General features: G+C 38.1%; 1 protein-coding gene across 1 annotated transcript in view; it reads left to right on the top strand.

Annotated features, from left to right (window-relative positions):
• KIAA0586 (KIAA0586 ortholog) overlaps positions 1-24,103 on the top strand; it is a 129,042-nt gene that overhangs the window by 1,073 nt on the left and 103,866 nt on the right. Inside the window, 9 exon segments of the mRNA XM_055289231.2 lie at positions 663-733; positions 1,942-2,011; positions 3,682-3,751; positions 12,994-13,019; positions 13,022-13,112; positions 14,472-14,646; positions 15,729-15,950; positions 20,083-20,236; positions 22,469-22,636. Of these exon segments, the coding sequence (XP_055145206.1) occupies positions 663-733; positions 1,942-2,011; positions 3,682-3,751; positions 12,994-13,019; positions 13,022-13,112; positions 14,472-14,646; positions 15,729-15,950; positions 20,083-20,236; positions 22,469-22,636 (1,047 nt within the window).

Raw genomic sequence — 24,103 nt, 5'->3', positions numbered from 1 at the left:
TATTGTTTTTGTTTATATCTATGGTGGATACACTTAACTTGTATAATGTGCTTTATTTTCCCCCGCGTAGTGTTTTTTATAGTTTTCCCCCAAAGTAGTGCTTTTTACCTAATGCACTACTTTCTGTTCATAGTGGGAAAAGCAGGACTTCTGCCAGTTGATGGCTTCTATATTCCAATTCACAATCTGTCTAGAGCTCAGTGAAAATAAGGATAACATATGCTTTACCCACTTCGCTGCTAATTGTGAGGATTAAATTAATGAATATGTGAGCAAAAACAGCAAAATGCTTTTATAATGCTGCTTTTTGGGGGGTACAGCGGTGACACTCAAATAGTCCTGCTGTTAAATTAGACCTTTACGTCGTATACATATTTCTACCCATAGTTTGTCCACATTCAATCGTGTATGGTTATATTTTAAAATGTTTCATGCTTATCTCACTTCATTGTCAGTACCGAACCTTATTTTCCCATATATCAACTGTAAAAGCCTTCATTCAGATATGTTTAAATACATTTTCTTAACTTTTTTTGCATGCAAATTGTCTTTCCAACTTGTGCATTATATGGAGTTTATAGATCTTGAATCATGCCCGTACAGTTTCTAAAGCTAAGGATCTGATTTTAAAATCACTAAAATCTATTCCTTTGTTTTGTTAGGTTCATCAGACTTAACTTCTGCTAGAAATTGTCACCAGCCTCTATTAGAAAATCCCATGGTGTCAGAAAGTGTAAGCAAAAGGATTCTTAATTATGCTCACGTTAAAATTTTCAGTATTGTCAAATAATGCATTCTTAAATTATGTTTGATTAGCAGCATGCCTTGTTTTTATTTCAATATCACTTACCAAAACAAACGTTTTATATACTACAATTGTGACTTTGAATGGTGTTTGAGACATTAAACAAAAGGCCTTCCCTAGAATCAAAAATACCCATTAGTAAGATAATGGCCGCTGAAAGAGATACGGTAACTGAAAAGAAACTCTCTTACTACAGGCAAAAGGTGTTCTTGCCCAGAGACTTAACATATTCTTAGGTAAAAGAAAAGAAACAACTAACAGTACAATTTTTCTTTAATGTGAAGTGTGCTTGCATGTCATTCTAACACTTGTGAGGCCTTTTGGTTTTCTTAGAAGGGAGGTTCTTTAAGAATAACATGAAATTATCATCTTAACTTTATAATGCTGAAAGTATTTGATAAATACAATGTTTTGGTTATGAGATCTAATCAGACTTTGACAGCTAATCATAGTGTTGACCTATGTATTGTCAGTTTAATAAGTCTGTATAATAAGAGTTTCACAATATGCTATTTTGAAAATTGAAGCTGGCAAACTAATAATTGAGACTATGTGACAATTTTGTCTAAAGCTCACAATAAAATGTATAATTATGTGCTGTACTTGATCCCTAAGTAAATGCCTAGACTTTGGAGTGTTTTTTTGTTGTTGTTTTGTCTTTTTTTTTTTTAAGCAGGCCTTATTTAATGATATCTAAACTTATCAAATGTATGGATGCACTGTTATTGTATAATTGAGAATAAATGGGTGATCTTCGTGATGTTGTGCCATCCTTATCTATTCCATTTGACTCACAGTGAGTCAGATTTTCACATTTCACTGAAGCAACTGAGATGTTAAATGACTTGCTTTGCTACAAGTGGCAAACTGGTTTGAGTCTGAATCTCAGTGCTGCATTTGCTTGCTGGTTCATCTACTCATTCATTCACTTGTCTGATAGTGTATTACTCACCCATTCAACAAATCTTTGAGTAGCTTTAAGGTACATCAGCATTGCGTGGTGATGGAAATGAAGAATATGAAATACACAGTCCTGCCCTCCCAGAACACAGTAGTCACATAGCTAGTAAATGGTTCTTGATAAATAATAAATCATGAAGTTTATTTAGCCTATTTCTTCCTTTCATATCCCAAAGGATTTTTCTAAAGACGTTGCAGTGCAAGTGTTGCCTTTGGATAAAATAGAAGAGAACAACAAACAAAAAGGTAAAAGAATAATATTGTTTTTTTTTATTGTGACAACATATACATAACATAAAGTTTACCACTTTAAACTGTACAGTTCTGTGACAGTAAGTACATTCACATTGTTGTACAATCATCATCACCTTTCATATCCAGAGCTTTGTCATCTCTCCCGACTCTACCCATTAAACACTAACTGCTCATTTTTCGTCCCCTCAGCCCTGGGCATCCTACTTTTTGTCTCTATGAATTTGACTACCCTAGGTACGTTATATAAATAGAATCATATAGTATTTGACCTTTTGTGACTGGCTTATTTCACTTAACATAATGTTTTAAAGGTTCATTCATGTTGTAGTATGTGTCAGAATTTTCTTCTTAAGGGTAGAATTTATTTTTAAACATTTATTACGTAGTCTTACAGTTTTTATTATTTTCATTTTAAATTAGTTTTTCTTCCCAAATTAAGCTATTACTAGAATCTATAAAATCCAGAATAAGGTTTGCAATGGTGAAGGTTATCTTGTTATTACCAACCTATTGCAGAGGTTTAGTATTAGATATGTTTATAAATTTTTTTTTTGAGACAGAGTCTCCCTCTGTTGTCCAGGCTGGGGTATGATGGTGTGATCTCGGCTCACTGCAACCTCCGGCTCCCGGGTTCAAGCAATTCTCTTGCCTCAGCCTCCTGAGTAGCTGGGATTACAGGTGCACACCATCACACCCAGCTAATTTTTCTATTTTTTTTTTGTAGGGACAGGGTTTCACCATCTTGACCAGACTGGTCTCAAACTCCTGACCTCAAGTGATCTGCCTACCTCAGCCTCCTAAAGTGCTGTGATTACAGGCGTGAGCCACCGTGTCTGGCCCCATATGAATTTTAAAATAGTTTTTTCTAATTCTGTGAAAAATGATGTTGGTAATTCAATAGGAATTGCATTGAATCTGTAGATGGCTTTGGGCAGTATGGTCATTTTAACGATATTGATTTTTCTAATTCATGAGCATGGAATGTTTTCCACTTATTTGTGTCATCTGTGATTTTTTTCATCAGTGTTTTGTAGTTCTCCTTGTAGAGATTTTTCACCTCCTTGATTAAATGTATTCCTAGGAATTTTATTTTTTGTGTGCTGCTATTGTAAATGGCATTGAGTTCTTGATTTCATTCTCAGCTTGAACGTTATTAGTGTATAGAAACGCTACTGATTTTTGTACATTGATTTTGTATCCTGAAACTTTACTTAAGTCATTTATCAGATCTAGGGGCATTTTGGAGGAATCTTTAGGGTTTTCTAGGTATAGGACCATGTCATCAGTGAACAGAGATAATTGGACTTCCTCTTTTACTTTTTGGATGCCTTTTCTTTCTTCCACTGTCTGATTGCTCTGGCTGGGACTTCCGCTACTGTGTTGAAAAGAGTGGTGAGAGTGGGCATCCTTGTCTTGTTCTAGTTCTTAGGGGGATGTGTTCAACTTTTGCCTGTTCAGTATGATGTTGGCTGTGGGTTTGGGATTATGAGGATTATATTATTACTTAATCACTTAATTTGTTCCTTGTCCTTTTCGATCATGGAATGCTGTGGCTGAGTTCCTAAACATTCTTTTAGTTAAAAAAGATTTTTTTAGTAGCTTATTAAAGTTTAATAAATATTCAGGAATTTAATATATATTTTTGTGTCTTGATTTTGCAGCAAATGACGTCTTCATTTCTCAGTATACAATGGGACAGAAAGATGCTCTAAGAACAGTTTTAAAGCAAAAGTAAGTTTCATTTACAGAAAATAATTGGACCATTTCTTATGTTTAAAATCAGCTTCATTTGTACTTTGGACATATGAAAAACCTTCTTTTCACTATGTGAAATATATATTGTGTGATGATATGTATAAAGCATTTCTCATGGTGCTAGACACATATAAAATACTCAGTAGCAGTTAGCAGTTATTATTATGGAAGTGCTATCGTATTAACTCATTTAACACACCTATAAAATAGATTTCATTACTATCCCAATTTTATAGAATCCCCATTTTATTTTATTTATTTATTTATTTAGAGATGGAGTCTCGCGTCACCCAGGCTGGAGTGCAGTGGCACGATCTCGGCTCATTGCAACCTCTGCCTCCCAGGTTCAAGCAGTCTCCTGCCTCAGTCTCCCAAGTAGCTGGGATTACAGGCACCTGCCATCATGCCCAGCTAATTTTTGTATATTTGTAGAGATAGGGTTTCACTATGTTGGCCAGGCTGGTCTTGAACTCCTGGCCTCAGGTGATCTACTTGCTTTGGCCCTGCAAAGTGCTGGGGTTACAGGCGTGAGCCGCCGCGCCCTGTGGTTAATTTAATTTTGCGTTAGAATCTAAGGAAGAGCCACACTTTACATTTGAATGATACGTCTCTTAAGTTTGTTTTTGTTTTTGTTTTTTTTAAGACAAGGTCTCGCTCTGTTGCCTAGGCTGGAGTGCAGTGGCGCGATCTTGGCTCACTGCAACCTCCACCTCCTGGGTTCAAACAATTCTCCTGCCTCAGCCTCCTGAGTAGCTGGGATTACAGGCATGCACTACCATGCCTGGCTATTATTTGTATTTTTAGCAGAGATGAGGTTTCACCATGTTGGTTAGGCTGGTCTCAAACTCCTGACCTCAGGTGATCCACCCACCTCGGTCTCCCAAAGTGCTGGGATTACAGGTGTGAGCCACTGTGCTCAGCCTTCAGTTTGTTTTAATCTACAGATTTACCCTTATTTCATTTTTCTTATAATTTGTTTGTCTTAAGAAATTTTCTACCTTCTGGACTTTGCTGAATGTATCCTTTTGTTGTCTTTAACGTGTTTCTTTCAACCTTGAATTTCTGTCAAGTGGCAAGAATGCTTGATAGGTGATATTATATACTTCCTGTGTAATACATCGGGATACATAGATATCCGATTATATCGCTTATTGTGAAATTAGGATTGATCTGTTAATACACCACCTTTTTGTATCAAATTACAGCATATGGAAATTTGAGGACAAAGAGTCTAAACCGTCCATTTTAGAAATTTAGCAGGAAAATAATTTCTTATAAAAGCTGCAGGAAGTTGGACATGGTGGCTCATGCCTGTAGTCCTAGCACTTTGGGAGTCCAAGACAGGAGGATCACTTGAGCCCAGGAGTTTGAGACCAGTCTTGGCAATATAGCGAATTTTTAAAAATTAGCCGGATATGGTGGTGTGTGCCTGTAGTCCCAGGTACTTGGGAGGCTGAGGTGGAAGGATCACTTGGGCCTAGGAGTTTGAGGCTGCCATGAGCCATGTTCATGCCACTGCACTCCAGCCTGGGTGACAGAATGAGACCCCGTCTCATCAGAAAAATAGGGAGACAGACAGATGCTGAATGATAGGAAAAAAAGCAGGGAAAGCAGAAGAAATCAAGTATACCAGATAAAAGAAAACATAAACACAGTAGAATGTTTTCAACTAGTTATAGAAGTATGTCAGTGTAATAAGCAAATCTTGGACAAGTCTAAGTCAGAAAACTGGTGAGAGAATGCATGTTAGAAGTAAAAAGAGGACATGATAGAAGGTATTAAGAATACTGTGTACTTGAATGCTACAAAAGAAATCTAGATGAAAGAAGTAACTCACCAAAAATAACCATATAACTAAGAAGATTTTAATAGGCCAGTTACTGGGAAATAAATTGAAAAAAACCTTCAAAGAGCAATCTCCAAAAGCAGTCATGATTTTGTTTGAGTTCTTGAAAAATTTTAAGAAACAGATTATGATCATGCTATATATTCTGCTCCAGAGTAATGAAAAGCAAAGAATGCCTCTCATGTCATTTTATGATGCTAACCTAACCCAAGCATCAACACCTAACAATTAATTTCATCGGAGATATTTTCTTCATGCTATTGTAATTTAAACAAACATAGTTCTTGAAATAAAATAATTAAATCTAATACTATTCTAATAGTTACAGAAAAAGATACAATTGTATTGATATATTATTATTATAAATAAGTTATAAGTAAATTATATCTTATCATATGTTAAAAGATTAATACACAATGATTGGAATGCAGCAATGTTTTAAAAACGGTAATAGCAAATTCTGATGTAACACTTACGCACCAGCCACCGTCCTCTGCACTTCTATATTTTTGTTTTACTTTTTGTTTTTTATTTTTTTGAGACAGGATCTCGCTCTGTCACCCAGGCTGGAGTTCATGGGTAGGTTCACGGCTCACTGCAGCCTTGACCTCCCAGGCTCAAGTAATCCTGCGACCTGAGGTCCCCCTAACCCACCCCAGAGTAGCTGGGACTACAGGCATGTGCCACCACATCCAGCTAACTTTTTTACTTTTTATAGATATAGGGTCTCACTATATTGCCCAGGCTGGTCTCAAACCCCTGGGCACAAGAAGTCCTCCCGCCTCTGCCTTTGAAAGTGCTTGAATTACAGGCATGAGCCAACATACCTAGCTGCACTTCTTACATACTACTCGATCTTTACAAAAGCCTAGCATGTCTAGTAATGTTTCAAGCTTACAAATAAGGAATACAAGGGTTTAAGTCACCCAGGCAGTCTCTCTCCAGAGACAGTGCTCTTAACCATTGCACCACTATAATAATTCATGATCTATTAATATATTTATATCATTTGATCAAATAAGAAAATATATGTGACAAGCACTACAGTCACATTTAATGACATTTTATGCCCATATCTTCTTAATTTTTTTATTTTTTAAATTGACAAATAATTGTACATATTTGTAGGGTACATAGTGTTGTACTTATAATGTATAGTGATCAGATCATGGTAATTAGCATATCCATCATCTGAAACATTTATCATTTCTTTATGTTAGGAACCTTCAATATCCTCCTTTTAGGTATTTGAAACCATGTAACACATTATTGTTAACTATACTCATCCTACTATAGTCATTCCTCCTATCTAGCTGTAACGTATTCCTGACTTATTCCTCCTATGTAGCTGTAATTTTGTATCCTTTAACAAATCTCTCCCTATGCCTCCCTTCCATACCCATTTTATACTCAGTCACCACACATACACATAATACCCACAAACTTTTTTAAGAATAGAATGATACATTCTTTTTTTGGTTTTTTAAGACGGAGTTTCACCCTTGTCACCCACGCTGGAATGCAGTGGTGTGATCTTGGCTCACTGCAACCTCCGCCTTCCGAGTTCTCGTGATTCTCCCGCCTCAGCCTCCTAACTGGGATTACAGGCATGTGCCACCACGCCCGGCTGATTTTTTGTATTTTTAGTAGAGATGGCGTTTTGCCATGTTGGCCAGGCTGGTGTCAAACTCCTGACCTTAGGCGATCTGCCCACCTTGGCCTTCTAAAGTGCTGGGATTACAGGCTTGACCCATCGTGCCCAGCCAGAATGATACATTCTTAACATGAAGGACAATGTTTATTGGAAACCTATAGTCAATACCCTGTTTAACAGTAAAATTGGCAACAATACAAGATGTCCATTATTTTTTAAGCTTAATTTGGAAGCCTTAGTTGTAGCAGTTAGATAAGAAAATGAAATCAGGTATGGATATTGAAAAAGAGGAGGCAAAGTTATAATTTGTAGAAAATATATGGCCGGACGCGGTGGCTCACGCCTGTAATCCCAGCACTTTGGGAGGCCGAGGCGGGCGGATCACGAGGTCGGGAGATCGAGACCATCCTGGCTAACACAGCGAAACCCCGTCTCTACTAAAAATACAAAAAATTAGCCGGGCGAGGTGGCGGGTGTCTGTAGTCCCAGCTACTCGGGAGGCTGAGGCAGGAGAATGGCGTGAACCCCAGGGGGCGGAGCCTGCAGTGAGCCGAGATCACGCCATTGCACTCCAGCCTGGGCGACAGCGAGACTCTGTCTCAAAAAAAAAAAAAAAGAAAATATTGTGTATTCAGAATATCCAAGAGACCACTAACTCAGAAATTTTTTTTACACTAATGAAAGTTCAGGAAGGTGACCAGATACTCAGCATATTATTCAATGATAAAATGAAATAACAATTACCATAGCAATGTCTCCACCCAAAAAAAAAAAGTTGGGAATACTCATAACCAGAAGTCGATAGAATCTATCTGAAGAAGTATGAAATTTTGTCAAGGGAAATAGCTAAAGGCTAAGATAAATTAAGAGACTCAACATATTCTTGGATGGGAAGACTAAGCGCTGTAAAAATATAAGTTATTACAAAATTAGCGTATGTTTGGCTGTGGTCAGTCTTAAAATTTTTTGTTATTTTGAGAATAAGTGATAGATGTAAATTGGAAATGTAATTCTAACACTTACCTAGAAGAACATACTGTTGAGAAAAAAAATTGTATGTGCCTGAGTGTATACTGTATGTATATATTTATACTATAGATGTGTGTATATACATACACACAGAATTAAGGTACATCCATATAGAATACATTCAGTTTGGAATAGCTAAGATAAATTTGGAAAAGCAAAAACAAAAATGGGATGATGGAGAACTTGCCTTAATTGATATTATAATGTACTCTAAAGCCTTAGAGTAATGAAGAATCTGGCCAGAGTGTCTAGAACAAGGGGAGAACTCCCTTATGTGTGACTGGAGAGATAAGCAAGGGACTAGGTTATGAACTCCTCTAAAGGAATTTGGTCTTTAAGATAAATGGCAAATCATTGAAAAGTTTTAAAGAATTAGATATATTTTTCTCTCCCCCTCTCCTACCCTCCTCTTTTCCCCCTTTTCATACTCTTGTATTGGTTCTAATAAATGGTTGCTTTTCAAAAAAAAAAAAGAATTAGATATATTTCTTAAAATACTCACTCTGGTAGCCATATGAAAAAATGGATTGGAAGAGGGCTAGACTGTAGTCCAGCAAATGAATTGGCTCTGGAGTTTTCAGGGAGGAGTGAATTAGATTGGTCCTGAATACACTGGGCAGTGGTGGTATGGTAATGGGAATCATGCTCAGTTGGAGAGGAAGAGACAAATTTGGAAGATGTTTAGGAGATTGAATTGACAGGAATCATTAATTAGTTATGAGGGTAAGGAAGGCACTAAGGTTGAATCCCAGATTTTTGGCTTTCACAAATACATGGTGAGTGGTATTACTCATTGAGAAAGGAAATCCTTGTGGGGGATAACTTATTCTGGGCATGGGCAAGGGTTTGAGGTTCCTATGAGAAATGTGGGCAAGAAGTGTTCAGGAGAAAATGGAATATAAAGATCAAGTTGCTAGACAGTGGCTCATGCCTATAATCTCAGCACTTTGGGAGGTCAAGCTGGGAGGATGGCTTGAGCCTAGGAGTTTGAGATCAGCCTGGGCAACATAGCAAGACCCCATCTCTAAAAACAATAAATTAGCCAGGCAGGGTGGCATGTGCTTGTACTCCTCATTACTTGGGAGGCTGAGGTAGGAGGATCGCTTGAGCCCAAGAGGTTGAGGCTGCAGTGAGCCATGGTTGTGCTGCTACACTCCAGCGTGGGTGACAGTGAGAGCCTGTCTCAAAAAAAAAAAAAAAAAAAAAAAAAAAGGCCAAGTTCACAAAAGGGATCCAAGCTGGAAATTAAGATGCAGAAGTCATCATTATGTAAGTGGTAGTCTAAGTCTAAGCTCTGGGAATAGGTGAAGTGATGCAATGAGGTTATGATAGTGAAAGAAAGATGGCTAGGGCTGGATGCACTCTGAGAAAACCAAACATTTAAGGAGTATATGGAGAAAACAAGCTAGCTTCTAAATGCTGCTCAGAAAGTTTGGCCAGAGATATAGGGGGTATGGTGTTAACAAAGCCAAGGGGAATTAGGTTCCAAGTGTGATATGCTGCTCCGAGGTAATGGAAGCTAAGGACTGAAACATGTACGCTGAATTGAGCAAGGAGGATTCTTAGTGGCTTTGGTGAGAATAGTTGCAGCATAGCATTGGGATATTCGGTGGGTTTAAGAGTAAAGAAAAACTGGCTAAAAAAGAAGACTAGAATGAAATAATTGCTTCTTAATGGGAGGGTTATGTGCATTTTTTTGACATTTGTATGTCATAGCTCTTTACATTTGCCACGTTGAGCATTTATTAATGTAATAATTGGAAAAAATAAAATTTAAAAGCCTATAAAGAAATTTATGTCTAGCCTTATAATGTTGTTTCTCTTGTTGGGCAAAGGTAAGTCACTTTCAGACTTCAGCAGAAACCTTAGAAATAAGGAATTCCTGAATTATATTTTCATACTCTACCCCTCAATTGGTTAAATATATATACTGAGCACTTACTACATACCTAACCCTTTGTTACTTGCTGTTTGGTATGAAAGAAGTCCTGCTACCTTTCCCAACCCCAGGTTCCTTACAGCTTAATTGGGGAGATAATATGTATATATATGGAAGAATTAGTGATTAATTACATTCAATATATCATTAAATTGTCCCATACAGTTATTTAAACCCTGGGATGGCTGAGTAGCAAGCCTCCATTGATAGGTAGTAAATGCAAAAGGAGTTAATGAAGGGAGAGATGAAGAGGAAGTGTTAGAACAACAGGCTTCTTGAAGAAGGTAGTACTTGCATTGCACCTTAAAGGAGGAAAAGGATGTAATAAGTTGGGTGGAAGAAGGGTGAGAGAGCAGAGTGAGGCAAAGTGTGGAGTCACTTGTGGGCATGGCATGGTATGTGTAGTTAGTGAGGAGTGCCTTGTGTATGGAAAGTCAAACAGGAAATTAGCCAATTCAGTTGTTTATAAGAAATAATTTTAGATTTTTGAATGGTGACATGTGTAGGAAGCTTCTAAGCAAGTGGAAACTGGAAGAATGGAATAGTTAGTAATAGATGATGAAACTTTACAGTTGAGAGAGAGAAATGAGAAGGGAAATGTGCCAAACAGAGAAAAAGCTCTGGTGTTGTGGTAAGACCTCTGGGAATTGGGCCCTAACTCTACCACTTAATAAATAGTTCTATGACAGTGATCAAGTAAATCCTGTTACCTCTGTGGACTGCCATTTCTTTTTTTTCTTTGTTTTTTTTGAGACGGAGTCTTGCTCTATTGCCCACGCTGGAGTGCAGTGGCACAATCTCAGCTCACTGCAAGCTCCGCCTCCTGGTTTCACGCCATTCTCCTGCCTTAGCCTCCCGAGTAGCTGGGACTACAGGCACCCACCACCACGCCCAGCTAATTTGTTGTATTTTTAGTAGAGATGGGGTTTCACCGTGTTAGCCAGGATGGTCTCGATCTCCTGACCTTGTGATCCGCCTGCCTCGGCCTCCCAAAGTGCTGGGATTACAGGCGTGAGCCACCGTGCCTGGCCAGACTGCCATTTCTTCATCTGTAAAATTAGGAAATTAGGATATCCTGTGACCTCTGTGGACTGCAATTTCTTCATCTATAAAATTAGGAAATTAGGATGGATGTCCTATAAGTTTCTCCGAGCTCTATAATTCTATGACACTCTTCATGCAATTGTGATGAAATAATTGACAACTCTTTGTGATTCAATTGGGTATGAGAAGGTAAGCAAGTAGGGAAGTCAAGATGACTTCAACATTTTGAGACTGAGAGAAAAATGTTATTCTTAGTAGAAATGGGGAAATATCAAAGAGGAGTAAGTTTAAGAGTTCTGTGATGCCTTTAAAAGTCAAGGGGGAAGTCCAGCAGCTGGAAATGGAACGTATTCCTGCCAATTTTACCTAGACTTTCTTAGAGACTCTTCAGTTTTGTCAGTGGTTCCTTTCATTGTTTTCTTTGAGGCCAAATTTCCAGCAAATTGGCTAGCCTTCTTTTTTCTTTTATTATTTAATTAAATGCCTTATTGCAAATATGTATCTATTTGCTGGACTTGTTTTTATTTCAGGGTCTATTTTTAATTTTTAATTTTTTTTTTCCTAGAGACAGGGTTTGCCATGTTGCCCAGCTGGTCTTGAACTCCTGGGCTCAAGCAGTCCTCCCACCTCAGCCTCCCACAGTGCTAGGATGACAGGCATGTAGCACTACACCCGCCTAATTCAGGCTTCTTAATAGTGTATTTTGTGAACATTTTAATAAACTGAGTGACCTTCCTTTCTTTCTATCTTGCTTTGCTCTGCTCTGCTTTTCTCTTTTCTTCTTTCTCTCTCTCTCTTCCTCCCTCCCTCCCTCCCTCCCTCTTTCCTGTCCTGTCCTGTCCTTTCTTTAGACTGAGTTCCGCTCTTGTTGTCCAGGCTGGAATGCAATGGTGCAATCTCTGCTCACTGCAACCTCTGTCTCCTGGGTTCAAGCGATTCTCCTGCCTCAGCCTCCCGAGTAGCTGGTATTACAGGCACCTGCCATCACGCCTGGCTAATTTTTTGTATTTTTAGTAGAGACAGGGTTCACCATGTTGGTCAGGCTGGTCTCAAACTCCTGACCTCAGGTGATCCACCTGCCTTGGCCTCCCAAAGAGCTGGGATTACAGGCGTGAGCCACTGTGCCTGGCCTACCTGAGTGACATTTATTAAGTAAATCTAAATGAGCTAGAATTCAGAAAATTCTTTTCAGTGGTGTTAACAATCCCTCTTGGGGACATTATGCTAAGTGAAATAAGTCAGGCACAGAAAGATGAATATCATGTATTCTCATTTACCTGTGGAATCTGAAAAAGTCAGACTTATAGAAGCAGAAAATAGAATGGTGGTTGCCAGGGACTGGGGGTGAGGAGGAAGTGGGAGATAGAGGTCAAAAGGTATAATTTCTCTTAGACAGGATTAATACATTCTAGAGATCTATTGTACAGCATGTAACTGTGATTAATAATAATGAATCGTATGCTTGAAAACTGCTAAGACAGTAGATCTTAAATGTTCTCATCACATAAAAAGATAATTATATGAGGTGATGGGTATGCTAATAGCTTGACTATAATCATTTTACAATGTATACATATATCAAACTATCACATTGTAAATATATACAATTTTTTTCAATTATACCTCAATAAGGTGGAATAAAAAATAGTAACAAAGTGTACATCAATAGCACTATAATTCTTATAATTTTTTTTTGTCTGAGACAGTGTCTTACTTTGTCTCACAGGCTGGAGTGCAGTGGGGTGATCATGACTCACTGCAGTCTCTATCTCCTCGGGCTCATGAGATCCTCCCACCTCAGCCTCCCGAGTAACTGGGACTACAGGTGTGTGCCACCACGCCTGGCTAATTTTTGTATTTTTGTAGAGTCAGGATTTTGCCATGTTGCCCAGGCTGGTCTCCAACTCCTGGCCTTAAGCTGTCCGCCCACCTTGGCCTCCCAAAGTGCTGCGATAACAGGTGTGAGCCACTGCACCTTGCCAATAATGTTATAATTCTTATATAAATATTTGGAGGATAAAATTATCAATAATTTAAAAACCACAGCAGCTTGTCTGAAGGTAATAAGTTATCTCAATTGATTGTTCACAGTCAGTTACAGACCAAACTTTTTTTTTTTTATTTTATTTTTCTGGAGACGGAGTCTTGCTGTGTCACCCATGCTAGAGTGCAGTGGTGCCATCTAGGCTCACTGCAACCTCTGCTGCTGGATTCAAGTGATTCTGCTGCCTCAGCCTCCTGAGTAGCTGGGATTACAGGCATGGACCACCATGCCCAGCGAATTTTTTGTATTTTAGTAGAGATGGGGTTTCACCATGTTGTCTAGGCTAGTCTCAAACTCCTGAGCTCCGGCGATCCACCTGCCTTGGCCTCCCAAAGTGCTAAAATTGTAGGCCACCACACCCGGCCCAGACCAAATTTACTCCACTTTTTCTCCCCTTCTCACTACTGTACTTGACTATTCTTTAAAAAAATAATAAAAGAAAAAAGAAAACAATAGTGTTTCTTGGGTTGTCTGCCTTTAGGAGTAAAGCTTGGTACTTTAATTCTTGGAGCTTTTTCTGAGTAGTTTTTTTTTTTTTTTTTTTTTTGGAGACAGAGTCTCGCTGTGTCACTCAGGCTGGAGTGCAGTGGTGCAATACTGGCTCACTGCAACCTTCAGCTCCCCGGTTCAAGCAGTTCTCCTGCCTCAGTCTCCTGAGTGGCTAGGACTACAGGCGCATGCCGCCACGCCCGGGTGATTTTTGTATTTTTAGTAGAGATGGGGTTTCACCATGTTAGCCAGGCTGGCCTCTAACTCCTGACCTGGTGATCCACCCGCCTCGGCCTTCCAAAGTGGGATTACGCATGTAATTACAGGCGTAATCACACCGTGCCACCTTGTGAGTGTTTTAAATTTGTACTTCTTGAAAATGTATCTTTATAATTGTGCTATACCTTTTTCATATGTTTAATTCTTATTTTCCAAAATAATATTGCTACCTTTAAGGAATTATCTTCTTATTTCTTTAGCCCTTAGTGACCTGTACCTTGATAAATTTTGTTAACCAAATGACCTTGTTTGATAGGTGATTTAATTAAAAAAAATCAAAACCACCTTCAGCAGATTACCATTTGTTAAATATTTCTTGAAATGGTTCAATGTAGTTTACTGAATACATTTTTATTGCTTTTTTATTTATAGAGCTCAAAGCATGCCTGTTTTTAAGGAAGTAAAGGTACATCTGTTAGAAGATGCAGGCATAGAGAAGGATGCTGTTACTCAGGAGACTAGAATTTCACCCAGTGGAATTAATTCAGCTACAACCGTGGCTGCAGCAACTGCTGCTGCCATTGCAACCGCAGCTCCATTGATAAAGGTATATTTTTCTTCCCAGATATTCATAACTACTTTGTGAAATATAGAAGTACTTATTAAGAACTGATTCTATAAATGGTTGTGTTCAGTTATAGACTAGGAAAATTGTAGTTGCTCTCAACTTGAAAGAATTTTCCCATTTGTGGTTGTGTGTTACTTCTCAGGAATTGTGAAAATTAACCTCTAATACTGTGATGGCACTGGCGAATTTAGAACTTTGCCAGTTTTAGCACTGAGAGTCCTACATCCTGGGAAACACCTTGATCCTGGCAACCTGGATAATCAGTTATTCTTATTTGAGTGCTAGAGGAACCTTAGGAACCTTAGAGATAATCTAGGCCTTAGCTGTCACTTTGTAAATGGGGAAGCAGAGAAGCAGGTCAGAGTAGGCCTATGAGTCTGGAACGAGTAAGTGACAGAGCCAAAACTAGAACTCAAGGCTGCTGACCTAACTCAGCCTTATGTTAGTAAAATATCAGAAGCTACTTTGCTTTGCTATTTTCTTCTTTTTAATTTCCATTTAAGTATCTTGTTTTAGGTATCATAAAATTATTTGTGGCAGATTTGTTTTAGACAGAGTCTCACTCTGTCGCCCAGGCTGAAGTGCAGTGGCGTGATCTCAGCTCACTGCAACCTCCACCTCCCAGGTTCAAGTGATTCCTCTGCCTCAGCCTCCCGAGTAGCTGGGACTACAGGCCACACGCCACTATGCCTGGCTAATTTTTTGTATTTTAGTAGAGATGGGTGTTTCACCATGTTGGTCAGGATGGTCTTGATTTCCTGACCTCGTTATCTGCCTGCCTTGGCCTCCCAAAGTGCTGGGATTACAGGTGTGAGCCACCGCATCTGGCCAATTTTTTTTTCTTTTGTTTGAGAGGAAACATTTACCTAAGGATAGCTATTTTCTGCCTTTCATTTCTATGACTCTAAAAATAAAGGCATTAGATCATTAGACATTTAGTGGGTAAAGGCTCAAATTTGATCACTTATCAATGCCAATTGATTTAAATAACATTTCTAGTAATTAGACATATTTTTGGTATCCTATAATGTGAATTTTTAAAAATATTTTTATTGTTTTAGGTGCAGAGTGATTTGGAAGCAAAAGTCAATTCTGTTACAGAATTACTTAGTAAATTACAGGAGACTGATAAACACCTACAACGTGTTACAGAGCAGCAAACAAGCATTCAGAGGAAACAAGAGAAACTACATTGTCATGATCACGAAAAGCAAATGAATATGTTTATGGAGCAGCACATAAGGCATCTTGAAAAATTACAGCAACAACAAATAGATATGCAGGTATGTGTAATAAAGCCAGTACAGATTCCGTAATCTTTTATCACTTGGATCTCTCAGCTAATATTCATTGATAATTGCAGTAGCTCATTAGATTGTAACAGTTTTAGTTCTGAAATCATGATTTGCTTATCTTTCTTCTCCTGTAATGTGGGTAACTCTGAATGTTATACCTCAAATGTCACTAGTTGTGTGAGACCTCTCCCTCTAGTTGGGTTTTCCTCCTTTTACACTGTTTTTGTTCATATCATTTTTATTATTTATTTTTTGAGATGGAGTCTTGCTATGGTTGCCCAGGCTGAAGTACAGTAGTGGAATCTCCACTCACTACAACCTCCAGCTCCTGGGTTCAAGAGATTTTCCTGTCTCAGCCTCCCATGTAGTTGGATTACAGGGGCACACCACCACGCTCAGCTAATTTTTGTATTTTTAGTAGAGGTGGGGTTTCACCATGTTGGTCAGGCTGGTCTCTAACTCCTGACCTCAAGTGATTGCCTTCCTCGGCCTCCTAAAGTGCTAGAGGTACATGTGTGAGCTGCCATGCCCAGCCACATTTTTAAGTGCTTATATCACATTGTAACTATTGGTTTACATCAGCAGTTTTCAGTCTGGGAATGTGTACTAGAATTACTTGAACAGCTTTATAAAAATATTTGTGCTTGGCAGGCCAAGCTAAGGGGATTGCTAGAGGCCGAGAGTTCAAGATCAGCCTGGTTGATGTAGCACGACCACATCTCTTAGAAAAAAAAAAAAAAAAAAAAATTTAGCCTGGCATGGTGGCATGTGCCTATAGTCCCAGACACTTGAGAGGCTGAGACTGCAGGAGACCTTGAGTCCAGGAATTTGAGATTACAGTGAACTATGATAATACAACTGCACTTCATCCTAGATGACCGAGTGAGACCCTATCTCAAAAAAAAAAATTATATATATACACACACACACACACATACACACACACACACACACACATACACATACACAAACACACATGCTTAGGCCTTTCAGAGATTTTGAGCCAGCGATTCTGAGGTAGTGCCTGGCAATCATTGAAAGCTTCATAATGATTCTGATGCACACCCTTGGATAAGAACTATCTGGTGTACATGTTTGCTTTTGCATTTAATTAATTAATGAACATTTTTAGTGCCTTTTGAGAATAAGGCACTGGGGCTATTATAAAAAGCGTGATCCCCACAAGGAGCTGATAGCATACTTTCTTATTTATTTTGGAATTTCTTTTTCTTTCTTTTTTTTTTGAGACGGAGTCTAACTCTGTTGCCCAGGCTGGAGTGTAGTGGTGTGTTTTTGGCTCACTGCAACCTCCACCTCCCAGGTTCAAGTGATTTTCGTTCTTCAGCTACCTGAGTAGCTGGGATTGCCGGCCTGCGCCACCACTCCCAGCTAATTTTTGTATTTTCAGTAGAGACAGTTTTCTACCATGTTGGCCAGACCAGTCTCGAACTCCTGGCCTCAAGTGATCCACCCATCTTGGCCTCCCAAAGTGCTGGAATTACAGACATGAGCCACCGTGCTTGGCCTATTTTGGAATTTCTAACTCCTAGAACACTACTTAGCACTCAGTAAACTTTTTTTTTTTTGAGTGAGTGAGGGAATGATCAGCATTGTAAATGTGTTGGTTTTAATTTCCTTTTTTTCTAATTAATATGAAATTTATTTATTTTTTTGAGATGGAGTTTCGCTCTTATTGCCCAAGCTGGAGTGCAGTGGCGCGATCTCAGTTCACTGCAGCCTCCGCCTCCCAGGTTCAAGCGATTCTCCTGCCTCAGCCTCCCGAGTAGCTGGGATTACAGACGCCCGCCACCATGCCCAGCTAACTTTTTATATTTTTAGTAGAGATGGGGTTTCACCATGTTGGCCAGGTTGGTCTCAAACTCCTGACTTCAGGTGATCCGCCTGCCTTGGCCTCCCAAAGTGCTGGGATTACAGGTGTGAGTCACCGCGCCTGGCCTACTGTGCATTTAAAAACTTAAAAAAATTAAAATATAACATTCAGGCCGGGCACGGTGGCTCATCCCTATAATCCCAGCACTTTGGGAGGCCGAGGTGGGTGGATCACTTGAGGTCAGGAGTTCAAGACCAGCCTGGCCAACATGGTGAAACCTCGTCTCTACCAAAGATACAAAAAATTAGCTGGGCATGGTGGCACATGCCTGTAGTCCCAGCTACTCAGGAGGCTGAGGCAGGGAAGTCACTTGAATCTGGAAGGCAGAGGTTACAGTGAGTTGAGATTGGGCCACTGTACTCCAGCCTGGGTGACAGAGCAAGACTCTACCTTGACAACAACAACAACAACAAATATATATATATATGTGTGTGTGTATATATATACACATATATATGTATATATCTATAACTTAATGACTTTCTAAATTATATTTTTTTGTTAAGACAAAAATTCAGAAGAATGTACTAAAATAAGTTTTTATACTTAATATATCATCATAAAGTAGACATTAATTTGCTATAATTTTCAAGACTTAACAGGGTTTATCTTGAGCTTTTCATGTGGTTGAAGATAATATTTTATTGGAATGATTATATGCATACCAAGTAAAGTTTAGTGAGTACTCCCTGCATGACTAAAATTGAGTATGCAGCAAATTATCTAGTGAGAGACCAGGAATGAGTCTATAAACTATTAGTTTATAGATAACTTTACTTCTTTAAGCCTCAATTTCTTTACCTAGAAAATATTTTCTGTTGTTCAGGATAAAATGAGATGACACATTTGAAAAGCACATTGATTCCTTAAGGAGAGGCTCCTATTTAGTCCTAAGTACTTACCTGCCATCATCCATCCTTCCATAACTAAATCTGTAACTTAATGACTTTCTAATTTTGGAAGAATGGAATCTGTGCTAATTTAGATGTCTTACTTATAAAGCTTATAATTACAGAGAGAGTTGAAGTTTTGGTTACATACTAGGTATATTAGTTGTTCAGTAAATGCTTAATGAAATGAAATTAGTTGAGTCTGTTTCATCTGTTTTATGTAGAGGGATCTCAACACACTTTTAGAAATTCTGTAAAACTATAAATTTTTTTAGGTTTTTCTTGGCCTGGCATAAAACTCTATTTTGATTATTACTGTATCATGCCTGTATCAAAGTATTTCATGTGCTCCATAAATATATACACCTACTATGTACCCACAAAAATTAAAACAATAAAACCCTCTTTTTTGAAACCAGTTTTACTAGTTAAGATACTTGCTCATTTCAGATATTTTATTTTATTTTATTTTATTTTATTTTATTTTATTTTATTTTATTTTTGAGATAGAGTCCTGCTCTGTCACCCAGGCTGGAGTGTAGTGGCACCATTTCGGCTCACTGCCACCTCCATGTCCCAGGTTCAATTGATTCTCCTGCCTCAGCCTCCTGAGTAGCTGGGATTACAGGCTCCCACCACCACACCCAGCTAATTTTTGTATTTTTAGGAGAGACGGGGTTTCACCATATTGGCCAGACTGGCCTCGAACTCCTGACCTCAGGTAATCCACTTGCCTTGGCCTCCCAAAGTGCTGGGATTACAGGCGTGAGCCACTGCACCTGGCCCCATTTCAGGTATTTTAATAAATAGTGCTGAAAACTATGTTGTCACTTTAGTTTCGATTTATATACAAATGCATATATTATTGCTGCTGCTAAGCATGGATATTTATTTGAGTACTCACTATCAATGATTTTCAAACCTTGACCTCAAACAAAATCCTACCATTTAGGATATAAAAGATGGGATGTTTTGGTTTAAAATTCTTTGATTCAAGTAGAGGTTTAGGGCGAGGGCCTCTCCTTCCTGGTCTTCTCTTAGCCGGCTGCAATGGCCCCTGAGCCATGTCTGTGGTAGAAAGGACAGCACTGAGGTTTAGAATGGTTAAGGAAAATGATTAAGGTCACACAGCAGAGTCAGGCTTAGTCAGATCTTTGTGCTTCTACATCTTTCCAGTGGCATTACTGCTGCTACCACAGTGGATAGTTGCAATGTAATATATATTTTTCATTATTAAATGCAGTAAATTATGTTTACTCCTCTAATATTTCAATGTGTTTTATCATCTAACTCTTTCAAATGATATTTGAAAATAATAAAATAATCTTATTTCTTCTAGACTCATTTTATTAGTGCTGCACTCAAGACTAGTAGTTTTCAGCCTGTTAGTATGCCCTCCTCCAGAGCAGTGGAGAAGTATTCTGTAAAACCAGAACACCCTAATCTTGGTAGCTGTAATCCATCTTTATATAACACATTTGCTTCCAAACAAGGTAAAAATATGTAGTTCTCTATGAATTAAAAATGTCAGCTATGAATTTTCTTTGTGCTACATAAGCTGAAAACATATTTCCTGAGCAGTAGGAGTTTTTGTTTTATAAAATTTATTTATAGGAGTTTTTGTTTTATAAAACAATTTTTTTTTAAATGTTCTTTTTCTAAAATTTTCTTTCTCAGGCTACCTTGTCTTAGATAAAATGAGTTCTTTTTTTTATGTCAAGTAATTTTTAGGTTATTTTGAAATTTTTTAAAATTATGGATTATGTTCTTATCTGTGGTTTTAATTAATAATCCTCATAAATTATCAGAAGCACTTATAAATTTAGAAAAAATTTACTTATTTACTACAAAAATGCTTGTAAATAAATCAATTCTCCTGTTCTCTGACAAACTGCATATTTGCTCTTTCTTGATTCTGTCAGAGCAACTACCTGAGTACATTTTTAAACCATTTCTAAATATTTTCAGAATTAGTAATGCAAGTCTGCTTATCTTGATTGAATTTTAAAACTCTATAATAACAAAGGAATACATGGCTTACTTATTAAAACTTTAGTATTTAAAATAAATGAATAAATGTTTTTCTAAGTTATTGATATTTGAATAATGAACTAAAGAAAATCGAGCGACTATCCCTTTAATGATGTACAGATCTATGTAGTACAATATTTTCAACACTTGATTTGTTAGAACAGTGTTGTATTACAGTCGTTAAAGATTGCTCATGCTTATGAGGTGCTTTACATTTTGCAACAAATGAGTGGTCCTTACAAAACTGTTGTGCCCAGCACTTTGAGATGCCAAGGTGAGAGGATCACTTGAGTCCAGGAATTCGAGACCAACCTGGGACATATAGTGAGATCCTGTCTCTAAAAATAAAAATAAAAAAATTAGCCAGGTGTGGTGGCACATGCCTGTAGTCTCAGTTACTTTGGAGGCTGAGGTTGGAGGATTGCCTGAGCCCAGGAGGTAGAGGCTTCAGTGAGCTGTGATCATGCAACTGTACTCCAGCCTGGGTGACAGAGCAAGACCCTGTTTCAAAAACAAAAAAACAAACAACAACAACAACCAAGAACTGTTGTGAAGTAATATGAGTCCATTTTTAAGTTATGAAGAGAGGACAGTGAAGCACAGAACGGTGTGACTTGCCTGCTCAAGGTTACCTGACTTGGGAGGGAGGATGTCAGAGCTAGGGCCAGAACTCAGGTTTCAGTATGACCCAGCTGAGTGCCTTCTATAGCAGGGGACGCTTTTTTCATAACTCAATTCCAGAGAATTTCTTGCTTATAATTTTGTTTTTCTTAAACTTGAGTTTTCATGAAAAAGTTGTCTATTTTTTGATTGTAAATTGAATTTGTTTCTTTGTATATATAAGTTACAGTAACAAAAGAAAAAAATGAGTAAATTAAAAATTCAGTAAATTAAACTTTTAATTTTTCTATGCTTTTTCTTTTTTTTATTTTTTATTTTTTATTTTTCATTATTATACTTTAGGTTTTAGGGTACATGTGCACAATGTGCAGGTTTGTTACATATGTATCCACGTGCCATGTTGATTTGCTGCACCCTTTTCTGTGCTTTTTCTTAGGCAAATATCATGTTTACATATTTGTAATTGTAGCATTTTATACAGCTTTTTTACTAGCACATAAAAAGATTTGCCGTATTTTATATAGTTGTCTTCATAATTTTAACTTGTAATGACTAAATGGTGGCCTATTGAATAACTATTTTACAATCTACTTGACCATTATCCTGTTTCGGATACTCAGGCAGTTTTTAGGTTTTCATCTTCATAAATAATACTGTAATAAACATCATATTTAAAGCGCATTTTCTTTCTTTTATGTTATTTCCTTAGAATAATTTCATAAGAGTAAGATTACTAGGTTAAAGTATATAAAACTTTAATTCTTCGTATACTTATTGCCAGATGGTTTATCAGCTTTCACTGCCATGAAAAGTATCTGGCCCTGCCAGTTTCACCACAGCTTCAATAGTTCTGAATATTATCACATAGATTCGTATTTACTAGATGTAAGTGTAAAATGTTTGTAGTCTCCATTTCTTTTGATTTTTAATGGGGTGAAGTTATTTCTCTACACATAATAATTTATCATTTATAGTTTTGAACTTATTTTTAAAGTATAGGGAAGAGTAATATGCTATAGTTTTTAAAGCTTTTTAAAAGCATGCTAATTTTTTTAAAAAATTTTCTGTTAAAGCACCTTTAAAAGAAGTTGAAGATACGAGTTTTGATAAACAGAAATCTCCTTTGGAGACACCAGCACCTCGCAGATTTGCTCCTGTACCTGTTTCAAGGGATGATGAACTATCAAAGAGGGAAAATCTTTTGGAAGAAAAAGAAAATATGGAAGTGTCATGTCACAGAGGTAATAGAGACTTTTACTAGACCTATCCCAAATTAGGAAATTGTCATGAGATTTTCTGTGCCTAGTAGTAACTGAAGTGGGATCTCTATTTGTAATATTTTACTTTAAATGACACTTGCTGGGAAAATCAAGCTTCTTTAAATTCTTTGTAAAAGGGCTTGGAGGTATACATTTATAATTATTTTATCTCTTACAGGTTATTATTACTTAAACCTTTAATGAACAAGTTTTGTTAACTTTTTTTTTTTCTTTTTTTTTTGAGACAGAGTCTTGCTCTGTTGCCCAGGCTGGAGTGCAGTGGCGTGATCTCGGCTCACTGCAAGCCCCGCCTCCCGGGCTCACTCCATTCTCCTGCCTCAGCCTCCCAATTAGCTGGGACTATGGGCACCCACCACCATACCTGGCTAAATTTTTTGTATTTTTAGTAGAGGCAGGGTTTCACTGTGTTAGCCAGGATGGTCTCGATAAGTTTTGTTAATTTTTATTTATTTTTTGTGAGACAGGGTCTCACTCTGTCACCCAGACTGGAGTACAATGGCGTGATCATGGCTCACTGCAGCCTCTACCTCCCCAGGCTCAGTAGATCTGCCCACTTCAGCCTCCTGAGTAGCTGGGACTACAGGTGCATGCCACCACACCAGGCTAATTTTTGTATTTTTCATATAGATGGGGTTTCGCTATGTTTCTCAGGCTGGTCACAAACTGCTGGGCTCAAGCAATCTGCCCGCCTCAGCCTCCTAAAGTGCTGGGATTACAGATGTGAGCCACTGTGCCTGGCCAAGTTTTGTTATTAATAAATAAAAAACAATGCTTTGCTGAAGGTAAGGCTGATCATTTTTAGAGCATGCTTCCTCATATTGTTTTTACGTGTGAATTTCAATAATAAAACGTAGAGGAACTTAACATTCATCACCATGTTCACTTGGAAAAAGTGCTAATATATGAACTTTTTTTGAGACGAAGTCTTGCTCTGTCACCCAGGCTGGAGTGCAGTGGCGCCATATCAGCTCACTGCAAACTCCTCCTCCTAGGTTCAAGCGATTCTCCTGCCTCAGCCTCCCGAGTAGCTGGGACTACAGGCACCCACCACCATGCCTGGCTAATTTTTTGTATTTTTAGTACAGATGGGGTTTCACTGTGTTAGCCAGGATGGTCTCAATCTCCTGACCTCATGATCCACTCGCCTTAGCCTCCCAAAGTGCTGTGATTACAGGCCTGAGCTACTGCGCCTGGTCTTATATGAACTTTTTTAACACAGGACAAGAACTTTTATAAGGGATATGTATTAACCAAATATCATATGTTCTCACTCATAAATGGGAGCTAAGCTATGATAATGCAAAGCCATAAGGATGACATAATGGACTTTGGGGACTTGTGGGGAAAGGGTGGGAAGGGGGTGAGGGATAAAAGACTACAAATTGGGTTCAGTGTATACTGCTCGGATGATGGGTGCACCAAAATCGC

The sequence above is a fragment of the Symphalangus syndactylus genome, chromosome 8 (genome assembly GCF_028878055.3).
Source record: "Symphalangus syndactylus isolate Jambi chromosome 8, NHGRI_mSymSyn1-v2.1_pri, whole genome shotgun sequence".
NCBI classification, from domain to species: domain Eukaryota; kingdom Metazoa; phylum Chordata; class Mammalia; order Primates; family Hylobatidae; genus Symphalangus; species Symphalangus syndactylus.
This window is presented reverse-complemented; position numbering and strand designations above follow the sequence as displayed.